General features: G+C 39.8%; 1 protein-coding gene across 1 annotated transcript in view; it reads right to left on the bottom strand.

Annotated features, from left to right (window-relative positions):
• Window positions 1–19,971, bottom strand: part of LOC130283185 (leucine-rich melanocyte differentiation-associated protein-like) — a 512,903-nt gene that overhangs the window by 344,593 nt on the left and 148,339 nt on the right. The window contains exons 4-5 of the mRNA XM_056532387.1: window positions 8,117–8,243; window positions 4,560–4,699 (exon numbers count right to left, since the gene is read on the bottom strand). Coding sequence (XP_056388362.1) covers window positions 4,560–4,699; window positions 8,117–8,243 — 267 coding nt within the window. The remainder of the gene's footprint in view (window positions 1–4,559; window positions 4,700–8,116; window positions 8,244–19,971) is intronic.

Raw genomic sequence — 19,971 nt, 5'->3', positions numbered from 1 at the left:
TGTACACTCTAACAGAGAAGCTTTTTTTTTCTGGTTTATAGAGAGGGATCCCAAGCAGGAGAACATATTTTATAAGGCTCAAATGCATATGGACAAGGGTTGTCTTCATAAATTTTCCCAGGTTACCAAGCTTTCCATAAAGCCTAAGCACAGAGTTACAGGTTTAGGTGGTGTGTTAAATATGTAACTACATTAGTTAGATTTATGTGACAACCCATATGAAAGCCTTCATAGAGACAGCTGTATAGAACTGTTAAAGGTTTGAACTCTCTGGTAGAGGGATGAAAGAAGTCATATAAATGGGTCCACAGTGGCAAAGGCGCCAGTAGAAACACAGACAAGTTTGTCATCACTGGCTGCGTATGGATCATGGCACAGGACGAAAGGAGGATTCAGCCACTCTCTTTGATTTGGGAGACACAGAACAAAGGGAGATGAAAGCTTCTGTCTGCTTAAGGCTCTCTGGCTGGGGAAATCTGTAGTTGCCAAAGGTGAAGCATGAAGAGCAGGCAAGTGATATCCTGCACATGCCGTCTGCATGGCTAAGAGGTGCTGTCTTTCTGCTCATTAGACACTTCAGTGTTTAAACAACATAGATACTTAGGTTAAGATGGAATTATAAAAGCTAACTTGTCTACATTGTGTTGGATGTTTTGGGTTCAGATACCAACTCAAAAAAGTAAGAGTGCTCAAAAATGCACTCAATGCTTGAGACAAAGCCTGAAACTTTCCAATGGAATCTACTTATTCTGTCTTAAAAGTAAGCTGTATTGATTTGCTGAAGTGGAAGCTGTTTTTTTTAAGACAAGCAAGATACTTCGATCAAACATTTGATCAAATTAAATAACTTATTGCAGCAGACAAAATATTATTTATACTCCTAAATATAAGACTAATGATGAAAAGAATTGGCACACAGCAGAGAATATGTCTCTGGATAAGGCTCACAAGGGAAAAGACAGGATACAAAAGTTAATAGTAGGCCCAAAATGTTTCTCATGTGTGTACAAATAGGGAGCCCTGCTACAGATTTTGAGCTTCATGAAACACCTTAGGCCACATATATCATCTGCATATTCTTGTGACTCTCCTAGTTGCAAGACACTTAATTCCTGCTCTTGTGCAGATCATTCAGTTTCCTGTTCTGCATTATCTTCTTTACTTTCTGCTTACTTTTCAAGTACACAAGCAGATGGTCCATTGTGTTGTAGCCAAATATTTAACTGCTTCAGGGACTCCAGCAATCTCTAATATAAAAGAGCTGCAGACAAAAGCAAGCAGTTTGAATGGTGTTCATAAGGTTCCATAATAATACTTTAATTGTCGTGAAAATGGCCCAAATGCATTCTCAGCATGAGAGGCAACAGTTAACTCTCCCAAATCCCTAGCCACAATAACTTTTCCATGTTAGAGAATGTATATAATATAATATATAACCTTCCTTTGGAAAAGTACACTGTACTTCCCACCATTTATTGATTACAGTAGTAGCTACAGGCCATTCCAACATCAATAGTTAATATCAGATCTAGTCGTCCACTGAGGATCCCGGCACCATCCGGGTGAAAGGCGTTGGGAAAAGGAGTTTTGGGTCTGGTCCCTTATAACAGAGACAGGAATTGATACATGGTTCATTTATCATTAGGATCTGGTGTATCTATGGATTAACTTACTGGGCAAAGAAAGACTAATCTATTTTGGAGCATAGTGTTTCAATAGTTGTATGTGGCATTGGCTCCTTTTCTTTAGTCCTGATTATTGATCTGATTGTTTGTTAACCCATAGTGATTTAATTATCTATTATTTGGTCTTTTTTTTTTTCATTTTTTATTATTGGGGTTGATATTTTGTTAACATTATAATTAAAGGTTAAAGGGGTACTCTGGTGGCTAAGATTTTTGGCTATATTGCATCTTCTTTTAATGTTTATGTTTTTTGCAATTGACATGTATTATATGTTTGTGTAGCATGGGTCTTTTTTTCTTACCTGTTTTTGGGCCAGGATGTTCTGTAGTTCTGTGTTGGATCTCTTACTGTTGTCCACATGTTAGGATTAGGCTGTGGACAACATGTATTGGCGTTTTTTTCTCTGGTTTTTCAGAACTGCATGATATAAAGAAGCCACGCCCCTCATCTCCCCCTCCTGGAGGACACAGGTGTGCATGAGAGAAAGAAGCCAGAGCAGGGGGAGAGAGAGGACGTACACAGCTACTTATCTCCCCTCCCCCTGCTTTGTCTTCTGAGGACGCAGGTCTGCACTGAAAGAAGACAGAGAAGATAAGAGTGTTATCTGAAGTAGAGGATAACAAAGTGCACGGGCTGGAGATGTATAGACTGCAGGGGAATAAATCTCAGACTGGGGATGATTTCTATGTGTGAAGGGGAAGGGGGGGGACTCCTGAATGACACATGCTGGGAGTTGTAGTCCCTGTTATGTGTGTGTATGCTAGTGTTTAAAAACCAGTGTGCCTCCAGCTGTTGCAAAACTACAACTCCCAGAATGCCTGGACAGACTTTGGGCATGCTGGGGGTTGTAGTTTTGCAACAGCTGGAGGCACAATGGTTGGGAAACACTGTCCTAGCCTATTCAGCATACACATCATGTTACACCAGTGTTTACAAACCAGTGTGCCTCCAGCTGTTGTAAAACATGCTGGCATGCTGGGAGTTGTAGTTTGGGAAACACTGGCCTAGCCTATTCAGTATATTACAAACAAAGTGCATTGTTTCCCAACCAGGGTGTCTTCAGCTGTATCAAAACTACAACTTCCAGCATGCCCAGACAGCTTTTGGCTGTCCGGGCATGCTGGTAGTAGTAGTTTTGCAACACCTGGAGGCACCCTGGTTGAGAAACACTGGTGTATGCTCTATAGAGGTGTGGTGAACTACAGCCCCCAGGAGACTACAAAGGCTGGTGTTATACCACAGACTGAAGACTCCTGAATGACACATGCAGGGAGTTGTAGTCCCTTTTGTGTGTGTATATGCCAGTGTATCCCAACCAGGGCTGATTATATTAGTGTGCTGTGTATAAGGGGGCCGACCCGGGAAAATCGTAGTGTGGGTAAAGGGCGGAACAAACAAAAATAAAAAAAAGGAACCGCCCCAAACCAGCAAGGCATATGACATGCTGGGATTTGTAGTTTTCAGCACAGCAAGAAACAGGAAATAGAAGCAAAGATAGGAAAACAAAGTGGGGGGTAAAAAGACAACAAAGAACGGCAATAGAGTTGCCTAAACAACAAGAATAGAAATTAAACAAAACAAATAGGGTAAGTGAAAAATGGAAAAACACGTTGACCACCGGAGTACCCCTTTAAATTTAATTTCTTTAATTTAGAAATCATATGTCAGCAGACACTGGAATATAGAACAATGCACATGCTACAAATAATATTGTATTTCTTAACATACAGAAATGACTGTATATGGTTTTAGGAACAAAAGTTGCTTTTCAACTCTCTGAAAATGTAAGCAAATGGTGGCAATAAGACGTATGCAAATTCTACTACCACCCAGGGAGTGTGCTAGGACAGTGTAGTTCACCATGATCCAGCTCGCTCCACCAATGCACCCCCGACACGGATCCGCACCCAGCCTGTTGCACACAGATTCAAACAAAGAGAAGTGATCCAGCGTGGGTAAGTAGAGATCCAGACTTTATTAGAACTCACGGTAAAAGCAGTACAAGCAACCAGCAGACAGACGCGTTTCAGGCGCATGCGCCATTCGTCGCTGACGAAGGGCGCATGTGCCTGAAACGCGTCTGATCTGCTGGTTGCTTGTACTGCTTTTACCGTGAGTTCTAATAAAGTCTGGATCTCTACTTACCCACGCTAGTGTGCTAGGACACACTGCACTTTTGCTTACATTTAACATACACCATTTTACACTCTTGAAAAGGATAAAAATGTATTCTAGCCTTTAAAAAAATATGTTGCTGGGATAGGAACGAAGTCGGCTTTATCAAGGACACATCAGATAATTAGCCGATGTGTCCTTGATAAAGCCGACTTCGTCGGTGAAACGTCGGACAGGCTAACAATGTTGTTTTAATCAGCAGAGTGCCCGATCTCAATACTTATAGTACAAAATCTAAAGGTGAGCGCTCTTCTCTCCACTACGGGACCGCTGTCAACAGACTATTATAGTTTTCAGCGTGCCATATGGTGATATAGGGAGAGATGAATGTTCACTCACGGAACTAACAGTACAGTAGCACAGGATAGAAGGCACTCTGTATTTTTAACATAGTTTGCACATATTGGGTTTTAATGCTCTAAGGAGCTTAATAAAGCATAACAATAAGATCATTTTGGGGGGCATCTTAGTTTGGGGATATTAGTCTGAGGGTTTTGTTTACTTCAGTTGTCTTGATATATTTACCCTGGAGCCTCTGGGAGATTGCTTTTTGCATAGGTTTAGATTGTGAGCTCCTATGGGGACCGGGACCAATTTGAGTATACAGTGCTGCGGAATCTGTGTGTGCTATATAAAGAATTATTATTATTAATCACTGACAGAGGTGCAGGACTAAACACAGCTTAATTGCTACTGACCTATATCTTTGGTAGTCATCTTCATCTTTCTCTGTGCTTACAAGTTCATTGGGACAGGCCTGGTTACCAAGCAAGCTGAGATATTCCAGGGCTGGAGCAGATGTGGTTAATGTGTCCAAAAGACAATCCATCTCAGTCAAGTATTTCAGTAAAAGTTAAGGTAATACAATAATGTAACTCTATGGTATATTATACAGCTATTTTTCTTTATGTCTCCTTAGATGTTTTAAAGAGGTTGTAAGAGATTTCAAAAATATGGATGGCTGCCATCTTCTAGAAACAGCGCCCCTCTTGTCTATGAGCTGTGTTTGATACTACAGCTTAGCCCAATTTTATTGAACAGAGATGAGTTGTACTGTAAACACATATCATGGACAATTATTCTGCTCATCACTGGATACAGATAAACTGCAATACCAGATACATCCCATGGACAAGTACTCCAAACGAAACCAGTGATTTGCTAGCCCTTGTTTTCAAACGCCAGGCCTATTGCGTCCATAATGATTGTGGTCTTATCTGTAGCTTATACTAAGCCATAAATGCATATACCAGAAAAAGGTAAATTTGAAAAAAATATGAATATATCTAAGAATAAAATACAGAAGCATCTGTAAAGACATGGTTTGCTATGAAGTGGAACAGCTCTTATATATTGTACTCAAGGTTAAAGTTATACCATTTTCTACACTTATCTACTGCATATCTAGTCACATTAAATGAGTATAGTCTGTTTATTGCAAATCATACCTGCTATAGAATATTTACAAGCGACTACTGCATACTGGTATTTTACCACCAGAGGGCACATGCATATACGTAAGTAAACTGCTAAAGTCACATTTTGTTTTTCTTTATTTTTAAATTTTTAAAGAGAAAATCAAATTTTTTGATTTGTTTTATGTTATTTTTTTTTAATAAGAAGAAGTTGCAACTTAACTGACTGCCTATGAACCACTAGTCTACACTGTTCAAAGTGACAACTTTGTTTTCTTTTACTTTGTGTCTGATATCTTTGACTAGTTTTATAATGGCATTTCCCTGAATCCGATGCTAACTTATTCAGCACTTCTTTTCCTTGAGTAGGACTTATCTCTTATACTTTCTGTTACACTGTTGGTAGCATTACTGGACTTTGTCAATGCCTGTGCTTCAGCTGGGACAAAGATGATGCTGCAGCCGGACAGTATTATGTTTTAGATATTAAAGGGACCCCTAGTGGTCTTTTATATAATCCAAGATTTCTATAAGAAGGAGATAAAAAAAAATTATGAAGTATATCAGAAAGGTTAATGTTTTGCCAAGATGTACAACATATAAAACATTTTTGATTCTGCCCATTTAAATTCCTGCTTTATTTGGGTTTAAAAGTCCAGTAGGTGGGGCTTACCATGACTGCCATTTATCTTTACAGGCACTCAAAGACAAGGCTATAAATCACAGATTTAGAACACCCCTTGGACGACCAAGGCCGGAATGACCAGCAATTTCAATCAATAAGTTACAGGTTATACTAAACCTTTTCCCACAACCCTGTGTATCAATTTGCTCAGCTCTTTCGGTAATAAACTGACCAATTTATTAGCAGCGTATTCATGTTGACAGGTTTCCATTTAATATAGTGAAGCCATCTATTGAACCTGGCCACTGAGCCTCCTAATAGTCTGACCCTTCCTGTTCTTTAGCGTTCACTTTTCAGCAGTCATCTGATTATCATCATAGGCAGGATTACAATAGAAGGTAACACGTACTGTATATAGATAATGGACAGGTATACAGTATATAAATCACAACAGGTGATGGTGACAGCTCACCTCTCCCCTTCCTTGCACAGTGTCCTTCCTATTGTGCAAAGGTTAGCTTTCAGCACTGGGCCCTGTACATCAACTATGCAGGGTAGGGGGTAGTGGGGGAGGAAGATGCCATGCATGCTGCAGCTCAGCCTAACCTCTAAAACACTTTGAGATTAAAAGAAAACATGGTTTTATAACTTTGCAAACAGCCATCAGCTAAGAGACTAGTATCATTTTGTTTATTTCCCCATCAGCTATTTGCACGGCTCTAAGGCTCCTTTCACACTATGAGCATTCATCCGCTATTAAATGTCCGTTTTCTGCGTAAAAACTGATGTATAATAACGGATTAAATAAAATGTGCTAACAGCTGAATAAGCAGCGCATAGTGCCAGCAGCTATCTGCTGGCACTATGCACTGCTAATAGAAATACTTTTCATTCATAGCGCTGCAGGGGTATCTGTATTTAGATGCACTGTGGGGGAGGAAGGCATATAGCGTTATCTGCCCCCCCCTCCAGTGCATCTATATACATATGCTGCCTCAGCGCTATGTGTGAAAAGTATTTCTATCAGCAGCATCGGGCTGGTCGATGCTGCTAGAATGCTTTTCACATATAGTGCTGTGGCGGCATATGTATATAGATGCGCTGCAAGGGTACATTATACATGCGCTGCGGGGGTATATATTTATAAATGCGTCGGCTGGGGGTCAAATCTTTATTAATGCGCTGCAGGGGGCATATTATAAATGCGCTGGGGGGCTAGATATATAGGCTATATGTCTGCCCCCCCTGCAGCGTTATATATCTTGTCCCCCCCAGCGCTTTTAATATATCTCCCGCTGAGAATGCTGAATGGCTCCTCAGTACTGACCATTCAGTGCTCCCCGCAGGGGATTCAAAAATTAAAGTTAAACACACGATACATCGCAGGGTTGCGGAGCATGCCGCCCGCTCCCCTGCTTAATAACTTTGGATTGCATCGGGTCTCAGAAGTGAAACCTGGTGCGATCAATCCCTCAGTACCTGTACTACAACCCCCATCATGGAACAGACTCTGTTCCATGATGGGGTAGAAGTACAAACACTAATGTTGCCTCCCCAGCCACCGGCAGACTCCCGCAAGCAGGGAATTACTACTCCCATCATGGAAACAAGTATGTTCCATGATGGGAGTAGTAGTAGTCCCTCAGCACTGCAGGAGTCTGCTGATGTAACCTCTTCTGAGCATGCTCAGAAGTAATGACTGATATTATAAACCAGGTGCAAACAGATGACATAAAGGCTCATCCATTTGCCATAGACTTCAATGTTAAAAATAACGGCCGTTAATTTATCCGTTTCTTGTGACGGAAGAAAAATTAGTGCATGTTCCGTTAATTCTTCCGTCACAACTAACGTCCGTTAGTCATGAGGGACTATAATGGGTCATAACGGATAATCAAAAAATCCCATAGACTTTAATGGGATTTTGTAACGGACGTTTCACATCCTTTTTTAAAGCTTTTCTAACAGACGTTTATAACGGATCTTTTAACGTATACATTTTATAGTGTGAAAGCAGCCTTAGCATGATAAGCATATAGAGCTGGCAAATTGTCTTTAACAGCAAGAAGGCTCTTTCTTATATTTGTATCAGTATTTGGTTTTAAATAGTAAAACAATATATTTTATATTCCTTCTAACAGGACCTTTGTAAAGACTTGTAATTTATGCAAAGCAAATAAAAAATAGACCATTTGTACATAGTTTGAAAGGATATCTCATTTTTGTTTAGGGTCAAGGTATGCAAATATGGCAGTAAGGGGAAGGCAATATGGTTTCCCAGTTGATTGTTGTCTAGTATTAACTCTTCCAGACACACAAAACCTTCCAGTCCTTCCAAGGATCTGCAAAATTAGAAAAAAAGGCCATTAAGTACAGTAAAACAAAATTGGAATTGCTAGCAGCAGTTAAAGTGAAGCACCACCTATTGGGAATGTAATATTAAGCATTTCTGTAACACATTTTACATGTGTTCAGTTATTTTTTTGTTAGTGTTACTGTTTACTGTGCACTATAGAAGAAATTGTGTTGTTACTTGTAAACCATGAATAGACTGTCATTGACAAATGCCCATGGAAAAGCAAGTGTTGTTTTCATATTAAATAGTTACCATTACGTAGTTTTCTTGGTTGAAATAGGACAGGTCCTTCAAGGTTAACCCTTTTTATCATGATATATTTTAATAAAAATAATCCTTAAAGGGGTACTCCAGTGGAAAACTTTTTTTTTTAAATCAACTGGTGCCAGAAAGTTAAACAGATTTGTAAATTACTTCAATTAAAAAATCTTACTCCTTCCAGTACTTTTTAGGGGCTATATACTACAGAAGAAATGCTTTTCTTTTTGGATTTCTCTTATGTCATGACCACAGTGGTCTCTGCTGACATCTCTGTCCATTTTTGGAGCTGTCCAGAGCAGGAGAAAAACCCCATAGCAAACATATGCTGCTCTGGACAGTTCCTAAAATGGACAGCAGAGGTCTGCAGAGAGCACTGTATTCGTGACATCAGAGAAATTCAAAAAGAAAAGCATTTCCTCTGTAGTATACAGCCCATAAAATGTATTGGAAGGATTAAGATTTTTAAATAGAAGTCATTTACAAATCTATTTAACATTCTGCCACCAGTTGATTTAAAGAAAAAAAAAAGTTTTCCACGGGAGTACCCCTTTAATGTTAATATAATTTGCTTTTACATAGCCTCTCTGCACAAGTAACTGTTGTTCCCTAGATCTTTGTAATCTCTGTGAAAACAATAAATCATGTGCTAGTGCTTTGTGTTGACTAAACATATTTATATATGTAAATGAGATCACTTTCTGAAGTAACTTTTTTCCAAGCCTTTTCACCATCTCAAACTCTCCCATATCCTTTTTACTATGTGGAGCCCTTAAGTAAATCCTGAATTTAAGATGAGGCCTTATGAGGGATTTATATATTTGTATTTCATGTATTACTATTCATATTGGATATAGTTGTCTAATGTTGGGTAGCTATGCCTAATATTAGGTCTTATTGCATAACTTTGTAGTTAACATAATAAATACATTTAAAAAATGTGGAAAGACACAGCAGTCGTCAAAAGTACTTCACAACTTCACACCAGAAACACATCAGTTAGGGCGGGCTGAGCTATTTCAGACAACAGGAAGGAGAGGTGAAATCAATCCTTGTGGTGCTCAATCCTCATGGCAGAATAGCAAAAACGAAAAAGTCCATCAAGAGATAACAGATTTATTTAAAGGAAATCTGTCATCAGTGTCCCTTGATGACAACAGTACTTACAACGGTACTTACCTTGTCCAGTTCCATGCTGTCGTTCTCAGGCAATCCTCTTCAGTATGTTCAGCTACGGGCTAGACTTGGAGCATGGGCGGAGCTTAGTGACATCACCGTTGCAATTCTCTGCTGGGTCCTGCTGCTAGCAAATAGCAATGGTGATGTCACTAAGCTCCGCCCATGCTCAAAGTCCCGGAACGGGACAAGGTAAATACAGTTGTCATCCGTGTCACCTGCACTACCTTTCTGTACCTACAGGTTAGTGCAGGTGACACTGATGAGAGATTTCCTTTAATGTTAAGTAAAATATGCCAGAGCTCGGGTATGCACCCTGGATGCCATAGACAAGGGTGTGGTTACAGCCGTTTCACGCCCACAATGACGCTTCGTCAGACACATATCTCTGTTCACAAAAATCTTTAAAGTCTTTGTGGTTATTTATTTATTTTTTTAAACTGATGTAATCATACAAAAATTTACTTAAAAGGGAGCATGTCACTGCTTTAATGCTGCCTAACCCACTAGTCATCAGGCAGTCCATTGTGGCTCCCCTCATCCCACCAGCCTGGGCTAATAGATCTCTTTCAGTTTTGGCATAGGAAGAAATCTATCAAGGTCAGCAATGTGGGAAGAAGCCTTTGGGAACCGCACTGATAACCGTTAAATGGAATCTGTCATATTGAAAAATCTAAAATGTTGCGCTTATTTTTTCATCCATGATTGGAAAAATAATGGCAACAAAAAAAATATTTCCATTTCTTCCACAATAATGGCTAAAGGAGCACATGTCAAATTAAATACTTTGACAAATTTTGCTCTGCGTAAACTCGGTCTAACTGGGCTTAGGAGTCTAGTAGGCAGTTCTATTCACTGACTAATACCTATCTCTGTACACATAGCCGTACAGGAAAGGCTGTCAATCGGTGAGTGACATCACCCACTGGATTCTTTAGCAGAAGTTTAGATCAATAAATAACTAATTATACTCAATCTTTTAACACAAATCTATAGATCAACCTACTCAGCTCATTCTGCCCTATGACATGCTGCTGATAGAGTGGACAGAATTTTTACGGTGACAATTTCTCTGTTAATTCTCCCAACCTTTATTATTGGGATAGGTTTCCACACAGGTATTTTTCTGGCATTTGTTTTTTTTTTTAAACTGTCACTGCAGTTTTTAAGCCAAAGTCAGAAGTGAATCCAGTAGGAAGGAAAAGTATAAGTCCTTCCTTTATATTTCTCATTCCTTTTGAATACACTTCTGGCTTTGGCTCAAAAACTGCAATGGCAGGTTAAAAAAAAAAATGCCATAAAATAATTGTGTGGGGACCTGGCCTTAAGCAGGTGGGATAACACGAGCTACAGGCTAGTATTCACTGGTATTCAAAAATAGATGTTTTTTAAAAAGGAAATAGGAATGCATATTGTCTTATGCCTCTTGGACACAAAATTCAACTTCAGTTTAAAAATTAGTATATAGAAATTGCAGTTATGTGTTGTAAGCAAAGTCTCTACGAAACACATGTAATTTGTAAATCAGAGAATGATATGATCGTATACAGTAACAAAGTCCTAAACTGGCTCTAGGGAACATAGAGAGTGCCTAGGTGAGATCAATTCAACACCACTTCATTAGCTAAGAAGAAAGTGACCCTTCTCTCCTGATAGCAGAGCCTAAGTGCTAGGCCCGTCTATCCTATAGGGAAGTAAATAATAGCAAATGGGCTCATGGAGGAGGGCTCCTATTTTGAGTTGTATGGCGAGTAACATATCTTCTCATTTAAAGCATCATAGTTACTGAACCAGAAAGCATTTTGTATGAAAATGAGACATATATAACAAACAATGTCTGATCAGACATTGCAGAATAGTAACTAATTTCAACAAAGGAAAGATTTATGTGAAAAATAGTCATGGTGCACAAAGACTAAATGCTAAAAAAAAAAAACTTGTAATATGGTATATGTTGTAAGGGTGGAAAAAGGACAATGCCCAAGACGCCAGTGAGATGTATTTGTCAATGTCTGGCATCTTCGAGCACCTAGTCTTTCCTGGACCCAACCTCCATTCCCAAGATAAATAAGGCTGTCACAGTTCACCTTCAATCCCTGGGCACAAATTTAAGATGTCATCCATCATTCATGCCTGAGTAAATATCAGCCACCCCTTTCTGTCTACTCCCCTGCAACATCAATAAATAGAGCATAGGATTGGAGGGTATAATTTTGAGCTTAACTCATTCATATTTGAACAGAACTTACTGGCTCTAAACGTTTTCTCTTCCATCTCTGTCTAACCTGTTGCTCTCTTCTGGGCTCAAACAAGGTCCTCTGGGGCAAGTAGTGCATCATGTCCAGTCAATAGCACATATTTGTGCACTGCAAGGACATAGCATAAATCAACAGTGACAGCAGGAAGGCTCTGAAGATGCCTGACACACAGTAAGGTATTTATAGTAAATAATTCCGAGCAGGCCTTCCGCATTAACCAACTAGCATCCAGAAAAACCTGGCAAAGCAGGTGGTAATGCTAACTAACTATAATATTTTTTTAATTAAAGTTCAATGAAGGAAATTACCGTATTTTTCGCCCTATAGGACGCACCGGCATATAAGACGCACCCAATTTTAAAGGTGCAAAATCTAGAAAAAAAAGATTCTGAACCCATCAGTGATCTTCAACCTGCGGACCTCCAGATGTTGCAAAACTACAACTCCCAGCATGCCCGGACAGCCGTTGGCCGGGCATGCTGGGAGTTGTAGTTTTGCAACATCTGGAGGTCCGCAGGTTGAAGACCACTGGTATAGGAGGTAATACTCACGTGTCCCCGCCGCTCCGGACCCATCACCGCTCGTCACGGCTGCCCTGGATGTCGCTCCATCGCTGTCGCCAACGCTCTGGACGTCTTCTTCCCCGGGATCCACGCTCTCCGTTGTTGTCATCACGTTGCCGTCATCACGTCGCTACGCACGCCGCCTCTGTGGATGACGGGACAGCGTGCGCAATGACGTGATAACGTCGAAGGAGAGCGCCAGCCATGCAGGGGATCCCGGCATGGAGCAGACACCGAGGAGGCAGGTAAGCTGTTCGGGACTGTTTGGTCCCGAACAGCCCGACTGAGCAGCCGGGTTAGTGTCACATTCACTTCAGACGTGGCGGTCAGCTTTGATCGTCGCGTCTGAAGGGTTAATACAGGGCATCACTGCGATCGGTGATGTCCTGTATTAGCCGTGGGTCCCGGCCGTTGATGGCCGCAGGGACCGCTGCGATAGGTGTGTATTCGCTGTATAAGACGCACCAACTTCCCCCCCAGTTTTGGGGAAGAAAAAGTGCGTCTTATAAGGCGAAAAATACGGTAATGTTGTTACATTAAAGGAAAAGCCAAATGTAAAAAATACTAGTAGCCTGGTCCGATGGAAAATAAGGATTTTTCAAGGGTTAAAAAACACAGTACAGTTTCAGAACAATTGCTTTCCAATCATTTCTGTTTGGTTTGGGTAGTTCTATATCCTTGTCGTACTATTAACTCTTTTGGTAAAGTCAGTCACATACCTAGGGAATTTCTCTAATAATTAGTTTTATTCGTGCTGACTTTTGGGCCTTTGCGCTATTCTGAAATGCATCAGAAGCCACTGGATGCCCAATTTTCGTCTTAAGATCAAAGCAGTAAATAGTATTACCAAAGATAACACAGAGAGAATATTAACCATCCTGAAGTTATTTGTGTGTGCCGCCTTTGTCTACTGTATATATCTGAATACTAAATTTCAGTGAAGATATACAAAAAAGTAATGAGCGGCAGGGGCCATATTCGAATTTGCGATATTTCGCGAATATATGTTCGCAAAATTTGCATATTTGCTATGTTCGTTCTCTTTTTTTTTCATAAGAAAATTCGTAATTAAATATGCATAGTGCGCATGCGCAATTATATCTCATATCTCACCTAAAAGAAGGGAGGGATCAGTGCCAATATTCGCATATATATTTGCATAAATTTGCATATAAAAAATTAGCATTTCGAATATTCACGCTCAACACGAATACAAATAATAATAATAAAATATGTTTTGCAGGTGGCACAGCTCCACACAATGTAATAGAAGCATTATCTCCCATTCAGGCATTTTATGCACCAATGACGTTTTTTTTTTATTATGCTTTGATTGCTGTGAAACCAAATATGAGGTAGAGGACCTATTACCACTACGGCCACTGTGTTTAATGATCTCTAGTTTGTCACTATGCCCAGATTGGTGAAAGGGTAGAACAGGAAATATTGAGGTGTCACGATGCTTACTTTAAATTTGATGTGGGAAGCAGAGCTGCCAATCTCCTCCTCAATTTTTCTTGACAATTCAAACTTTTTATGGACATTAAACTCACACTTTTTTAGAGGTATTTGCCATTTGTGAATAAAAACATCCTTTTAAAATGGGAGCTTCATGCCCCATACTAGCTCCACTTTAGCAGATCAGTGCTTGTTTATGGGGCCTTTTACATGGCTCAATAATTGGGTATCCAAGGCCACATGAGTGAACGTTGGATCAGTTTCTATTGATCAGATGGCAAATAAGTGATTGGTCATCTTGATAAATTGCTGGGTCTCTGTGGCTGATAATCGCTCCGTGTAAAAGGTCCTTTGGTCTCAAAGAACCTTTTACCTGAAAGTGGTAAAGAAAACACAAGTATATTAAAAAGTTGCAAAACTTTTCCTGATACATTGAAAAAGTTTATTTTGATAAAACCTAGCTGGAACCTAACGTGGATTCAGTTTATTCCATGTACTTTCTACCAACTAAGATAGGAAGGGTGTTGAATTGTTGTGTTACTGTGTCACGGTACGGCTAAAAATACTGTGTTTCTATTGCGATTGCACAACTTCAAGTGAAATCATTACTCCAGCAAATCATGGCAAAACGCAGCATTACGGTAATGTAGTAACACAACATCTGAACGCCTGAAGGGTGGTGAAAGAACAGCAGAAATCCAGCTCTCAGCATCATCCAAACTCAACACTAATATCCCCTCCCCTTCACTTTTAGTCCTGCTGGGAAATATCCCCACCAAATACTCACTGCAATGACAGAGCTGAGCCTTTGGTTTACACTGTAATTAACCCTATCTTCGTTAACATAATTACGATCAAGCTCTGTGTCACAGCTGATTCCAGATCACCACTGAGGGTTGGTTACCCTCTGTGCTTATTAACAGACGGGAGGAGACTCTGGCTAAGCATTTGCCCCACAGTTAAAGATATATCAGCAATTTTGTCCAGAGAGTTTTTACTCTGGGGAATTAAACAACATTGTTGCCAGGGGAGCTGTGCTATTATTTTACTTTAACACTGTTTATAGTGATCACCAAAGTTAAACATTATTAATGTTTGTCCTCATATCCACTTCCAATTTCAATGATAAAAACCTACTGGTGCACTTTGAAAGTCTTGAGCAAGAGATTTCTATAAAGTCATTTTGACAACTGCCTATTCATTTGTTTTGTTATTTATGACACTTACTTTATCTATCTGATGTGATATCTCATATACACTATATGGACAATAGTATTGGAATGCGCCTCTTAATTATTGATTTCGGGGTTTCACTCAGTCTCAAATCCACAGGTGTATAAAATTAAACACATACCAATGCAGTCTGTCTTTACAATCATTTAAGAAAGAATAGGTTGTTCTAAAGAGCCTACTGAATCCCAGTGTGGTACTTTAATAGGATACCAACAATTCAACACCATAGCAACAAGGGAGCATTTTCCCTCCTAGATCTTCAACAATGACTGTTGGTAGTATTATTGAACCATAGAAGTGTTGAGGAACCACAGCTACTTAGCCACAAAAAGACTTGTCACCTAAAGTTATAGGGCGAAATCGCCAAGTGCTGAGGTGCATAGTGCGTAAAAGTCACTAACACTCTGTAACTGAGTACTCAGTAACAGCAGCGGCTCATTCGACATTATAATCCGCTCAAACACTGTGCATGGTAGGTTTCTACTGCCAAGCAGTGGCATGAAAGCCCTACATCACCAAGCACCATGTCTGACACCTCAAAAGAAAAATGATACAGCTTTCTACTATCTATCAGATGGTATTCAAGAATAACTCACAAACACTGGTTAAATGCTCTTTTATATAATGTGATCTGTTCTCCAAAAAGTCTTTTTAGATCCAAATTAGGATTAGAGTGTGGCTCAAGGGACAGGTAAACCATTCCCCTTATATTTCCTTAGGGAGTGTTTCTGTCCTGCCTTGAGCTGTATGCCAAACATATTTTTATCTAACAAGATGAACAGCAGAATAAATGTATTGGATCTGATGTAAAAGAGGAATTAAACTAGGAAATTGGTGAGGGAATTTTCTTAGAAATTTGAAATATAGATGAAACATGCCAGCTCTAACAGAGAACATTGTGCCTTAGTGATCAACGTAGGGTAGTGTTTTGGCATATGGCATTCTGTTATCTAGATGCCATAATCATACCTTGGCGGTGACCATCATCAATTGGAAAGTCAATTGTGTTAGAATTTTTTGCCCGTCGATGGACGAGAGATCTTTCATCCACAATAATTTTTCAGGTGAGAATATTCTCAGAACATTTCCTGTAAGATCCTTTGTCTTTCACCTGTTGTCATACGTCATGCATGAACAACTGTAATGGTCAATATTAACTAAAATGTGTATGGCCACTTTCAGTACTTGGCAAAATGAAGTTACATTTTGAGAAATATCTTGGCTACAGCAAAAAGAAAAAAAAAGTTTATTTATTCTACAAGGTGAATCAGTGCATTGTAGAACACTTGCTTGCAGAAATTGTGTAGGTGTTAAAAGTAATTTTGTAATCTTTGGAATAGCAAGTTGCAGCAATAAGATGCCTGTCAGGTTGCTCACAGATATATGTCATGTAAGATTCAGACTTCCACCAGCACAGCATTTTTGAACTGTGCACAATATCAGAAGTCACTTGGCCGCTTAAACCTATAGCTGCCTTTTGTGAGCTCCACGACAGAAGATAATTAGTTTTGTACAGTGTGGGCCCCTTCTCCCTGTCCTCAGGTTCACCATATGACTGAAGGGAAAAGACAGCAACATAGGAAAAGCTAGGCTGGGTGTGACGAGTGAGTTATAGACTGCCAGTAAGGATTCACAGCTCTGTGTGCTGGGAGGTTAATATTCTCACATGTCATTAGGTCTGCTTGCTCCACTGATGGTTCATTGAATCAGGCAGCAAATTATTCCCTCTCTACAGTAGAGGACACCGCACTTCAAAGGGAAGTAGCCCAGGTCAAGACAGCTCTCTGGTTTGATTAATGACTTGAGATCAGTAAAGGTTTCTAGTTGGTAGGAATGTGACTGAAGTTTTTGGCAAGGAAGATATCTTGGCACAAGGTTGATCCTACTTAAGAACCTTCCTGCCAACGTTATGGCTCTTGGATAACCCAAGACTCCTGGGAGGTATTTTTAAGCAAGAAACCCATTGCTCTTAATGTACTTTTTAAACTGAGATTTGGTTTCACGCTGTAAGTATTGCTCATAGGACGGATGTTTTTATTAAAAAAATAGACATATAACTTCAAAAACATACCATAAATAGTAAAGGTCAAAATAATAGTTAGAAGGTAACACTGCAACGATTTAAAGCAGATTTATCGCCCATGTCTAATCTTTAACAATAAACTTTATATCAAATCCCAAAACATGTCAAAATAAGCCAATGGTCATTTTCAAATATTTCAACATGAGAAAATATTCCTACAGTTCTGCGGAATGTCAGAACGACATGCAGTTAGCACACTATTCAGATATGGCCTGCGTTGAAGTGATGTAGTCACTAAAAGAAAAAGATACACTATATGAACTACGCCATACTCATCATCATATCAGAGAGAGAATATCTGTTCCAGAATGCTTAGCTTATTCCCTAGACAAATGACTGACTGACCTATTGAAGCAGACTAGAAACTGATGGGGTGGGCAATAACAATAGCTCTTGATGTATACCAATAGGGATAAGCGAATCGAATGTGACAAATCTGAATTTGTTACAAATTTCATGAAGAATTTGCTTCGCAACGAAGCGCAGAGGAGTGGCAGAGGCCTAAATTCATCCGGCGCAGACAGATGTTGCAGCAGAGTAGGGGTGTGTGGCAGCAGGAGTCACAGCGAGAGGTCTGTGCTCCCAGTGTCAGCTAGCAGTCGTGTCTCGACTAGCAACTCAGTAGCCGTGCTTGATTGGTTCACTCGGTAATCCACTTCATCCCAAGTGAAGTCCGACACCCCCAGTCAACAGTCGGTGGGTTCCTCAGACTCAACCCTCAGTTGACATGGCCCTCATGCTGCTGCTGCCACCTCCAGGCTCTGTCATTGTGCCACCATATGGCCTCCTCATGCTGATGCTGCCACCTCCAGGCTCTCTCATTGTGCTGCCATATGGTCTCCTCATGCTAATGCTGCCAACTCCAGGCTCTGTCATTGTGCCGCCATATGATCTTCTCACGCTGATGCTGCCACCTCCAGACTCTGTCATTGTGCCACCATATGGTCTCCTCATGCTGCAGCCACCTCCAGGCTGTGTCATTGTGCCACCATATGGTCTCCTCATGCTGTTGGCACATTAAATGAAACTTTAAAAATTTTAAATCTATATAAAATCTTCAATTATAATTTTACAAAATATCCTTAATTCTTAATTGTGAGGCCCTATGGTCTCGTCCGGCTGCTGAAACCTCTAGGCTCTCTCATTGTGCTACCATGTGACTCCTTGTTATATTGTGTTTTGTGGTCAAACAGTATTAGTTCAAATAATTGCTTTGGGCACCCGGGATATTAAACTTGTGAATCTAATAAAAATCTTCAATTTAAATTTTTAAAAATCTCTTCAATCTTTTCAATTGTGAGATCCTATGGTCGTCGTCATATATTACCTGTGGAATTACCACAAGAATCCAATGAAACAGCTTGGAGGGATGACAATGAACCACAACTGATGAAACATTCGCACTTTCACAGTCGGGGGGGGGGGGGGGCTGAGAGGCAGGGGCTGGAACAGGTGGTAGCTCCCCTCGCAGCGGACTGCCAGCTCAATGCTCACCAGAATAAATTTGTGAATAAATTCCGACCGAACCAAATTTTTGAGGAAAATTCAGTGAATCGGCTGAATCGAATTTTCCAAAAATTCACTTGTCTCTGTATACCAACTACAACTATACATGTTTATGAATAATATTTATGCATATTATTATGCATAAGATTGAATGAATTACAGCAAATGTTAAAATCCTATTCCCTTCGAACTTGATCTACAGCACAAAAACAATGCATTAGTGAAAATTTTCTCATTTGGAAGTACTACCACATATTGCTTCTTCTACTAAGTACAGTGGTCAGTAATCCAGACACAATCTTGGACCTATAGAAAAAATCTGTGAGATGTTCAATTAACAAAATTGTGCGTATCTTTTCCTTTCCTTTATACACATTTATAAAAAAAATAGAAAAAAAACTATAAAGCTGCAGGGTTGAACTCCTCCCTTACTTCACCAAAACCTTCACCTTCAGGCCTCTATCCATCATCTTCGCATACTAAAACCAGTTTACAAAACCAAAATAATTATTTTCATTGTACTAACTTTTTTATTATTATTTTATTTTTAAGAATATATATTTAACTAATTTAATTTTGCTGAACTGCACCAAAAGTACAAGGGATTTGTTACTCTAGAGTTTCTCTACCAACAGCAGTGGTAGATTGAAGACCTCCATGGCTGTTAATCCCAATCATGAGGTAATCAGGAGGATTATGGTTTCTTTAAACTCTTGTGTAATATGCCTATACACCGTACTACTATATGAATTTGAAAGGTTGTATATATTACACTATGTGCAGTTCTTTCCTTATTTTCCTGTCCTAAGTGTATCTGCATCATGCATAACTATAATTCCTGTCTCCCACAAGGTCAAAAATGAACACACCTGAGGTAAGCTTAGCACATGGAGGAATACGCTGTACTGTCACCCCAAATAACAATACTTCTGATCACATGAGCTTTTTAAGAGTTATAAAAAGGTGTTTTCCCTCACAATCCAAAGTGCCAAGGCAGTACCAAACCACAGCATGTATGGCTCCTCCCTCCCACACCCCTTCCAGCTCTGAGTCCTGTATGACAATCAATTAAGACAGGAAGGGAATGGGCATGGCATGCATACTGCAGCTCAGCACTTCCTCACAGGCACTTTTCCTTGTAAGTAAAATTTTATTTTATAACTGTGCAAATGCCAATGA

This window comes from Hyla sarda, chromosome 7, assembly GCF_029499605.1.
Source record: "Hyla sarda isolate aHylSar1 chromosome 7, aHylSar1.hap1, whole genome shotgun sequence".
Taxonomy (NCBI): Eukaryota; Metazoa; Chordata; class Amphibia; order Anura; family Hylidae; genus Hyla; species Hyla sarda.
The sequence above is the reverse complement of the archived record's forward strand: the minus strand, read 5'-3'. Positions and strand labels throughout refer to the sequence as shown.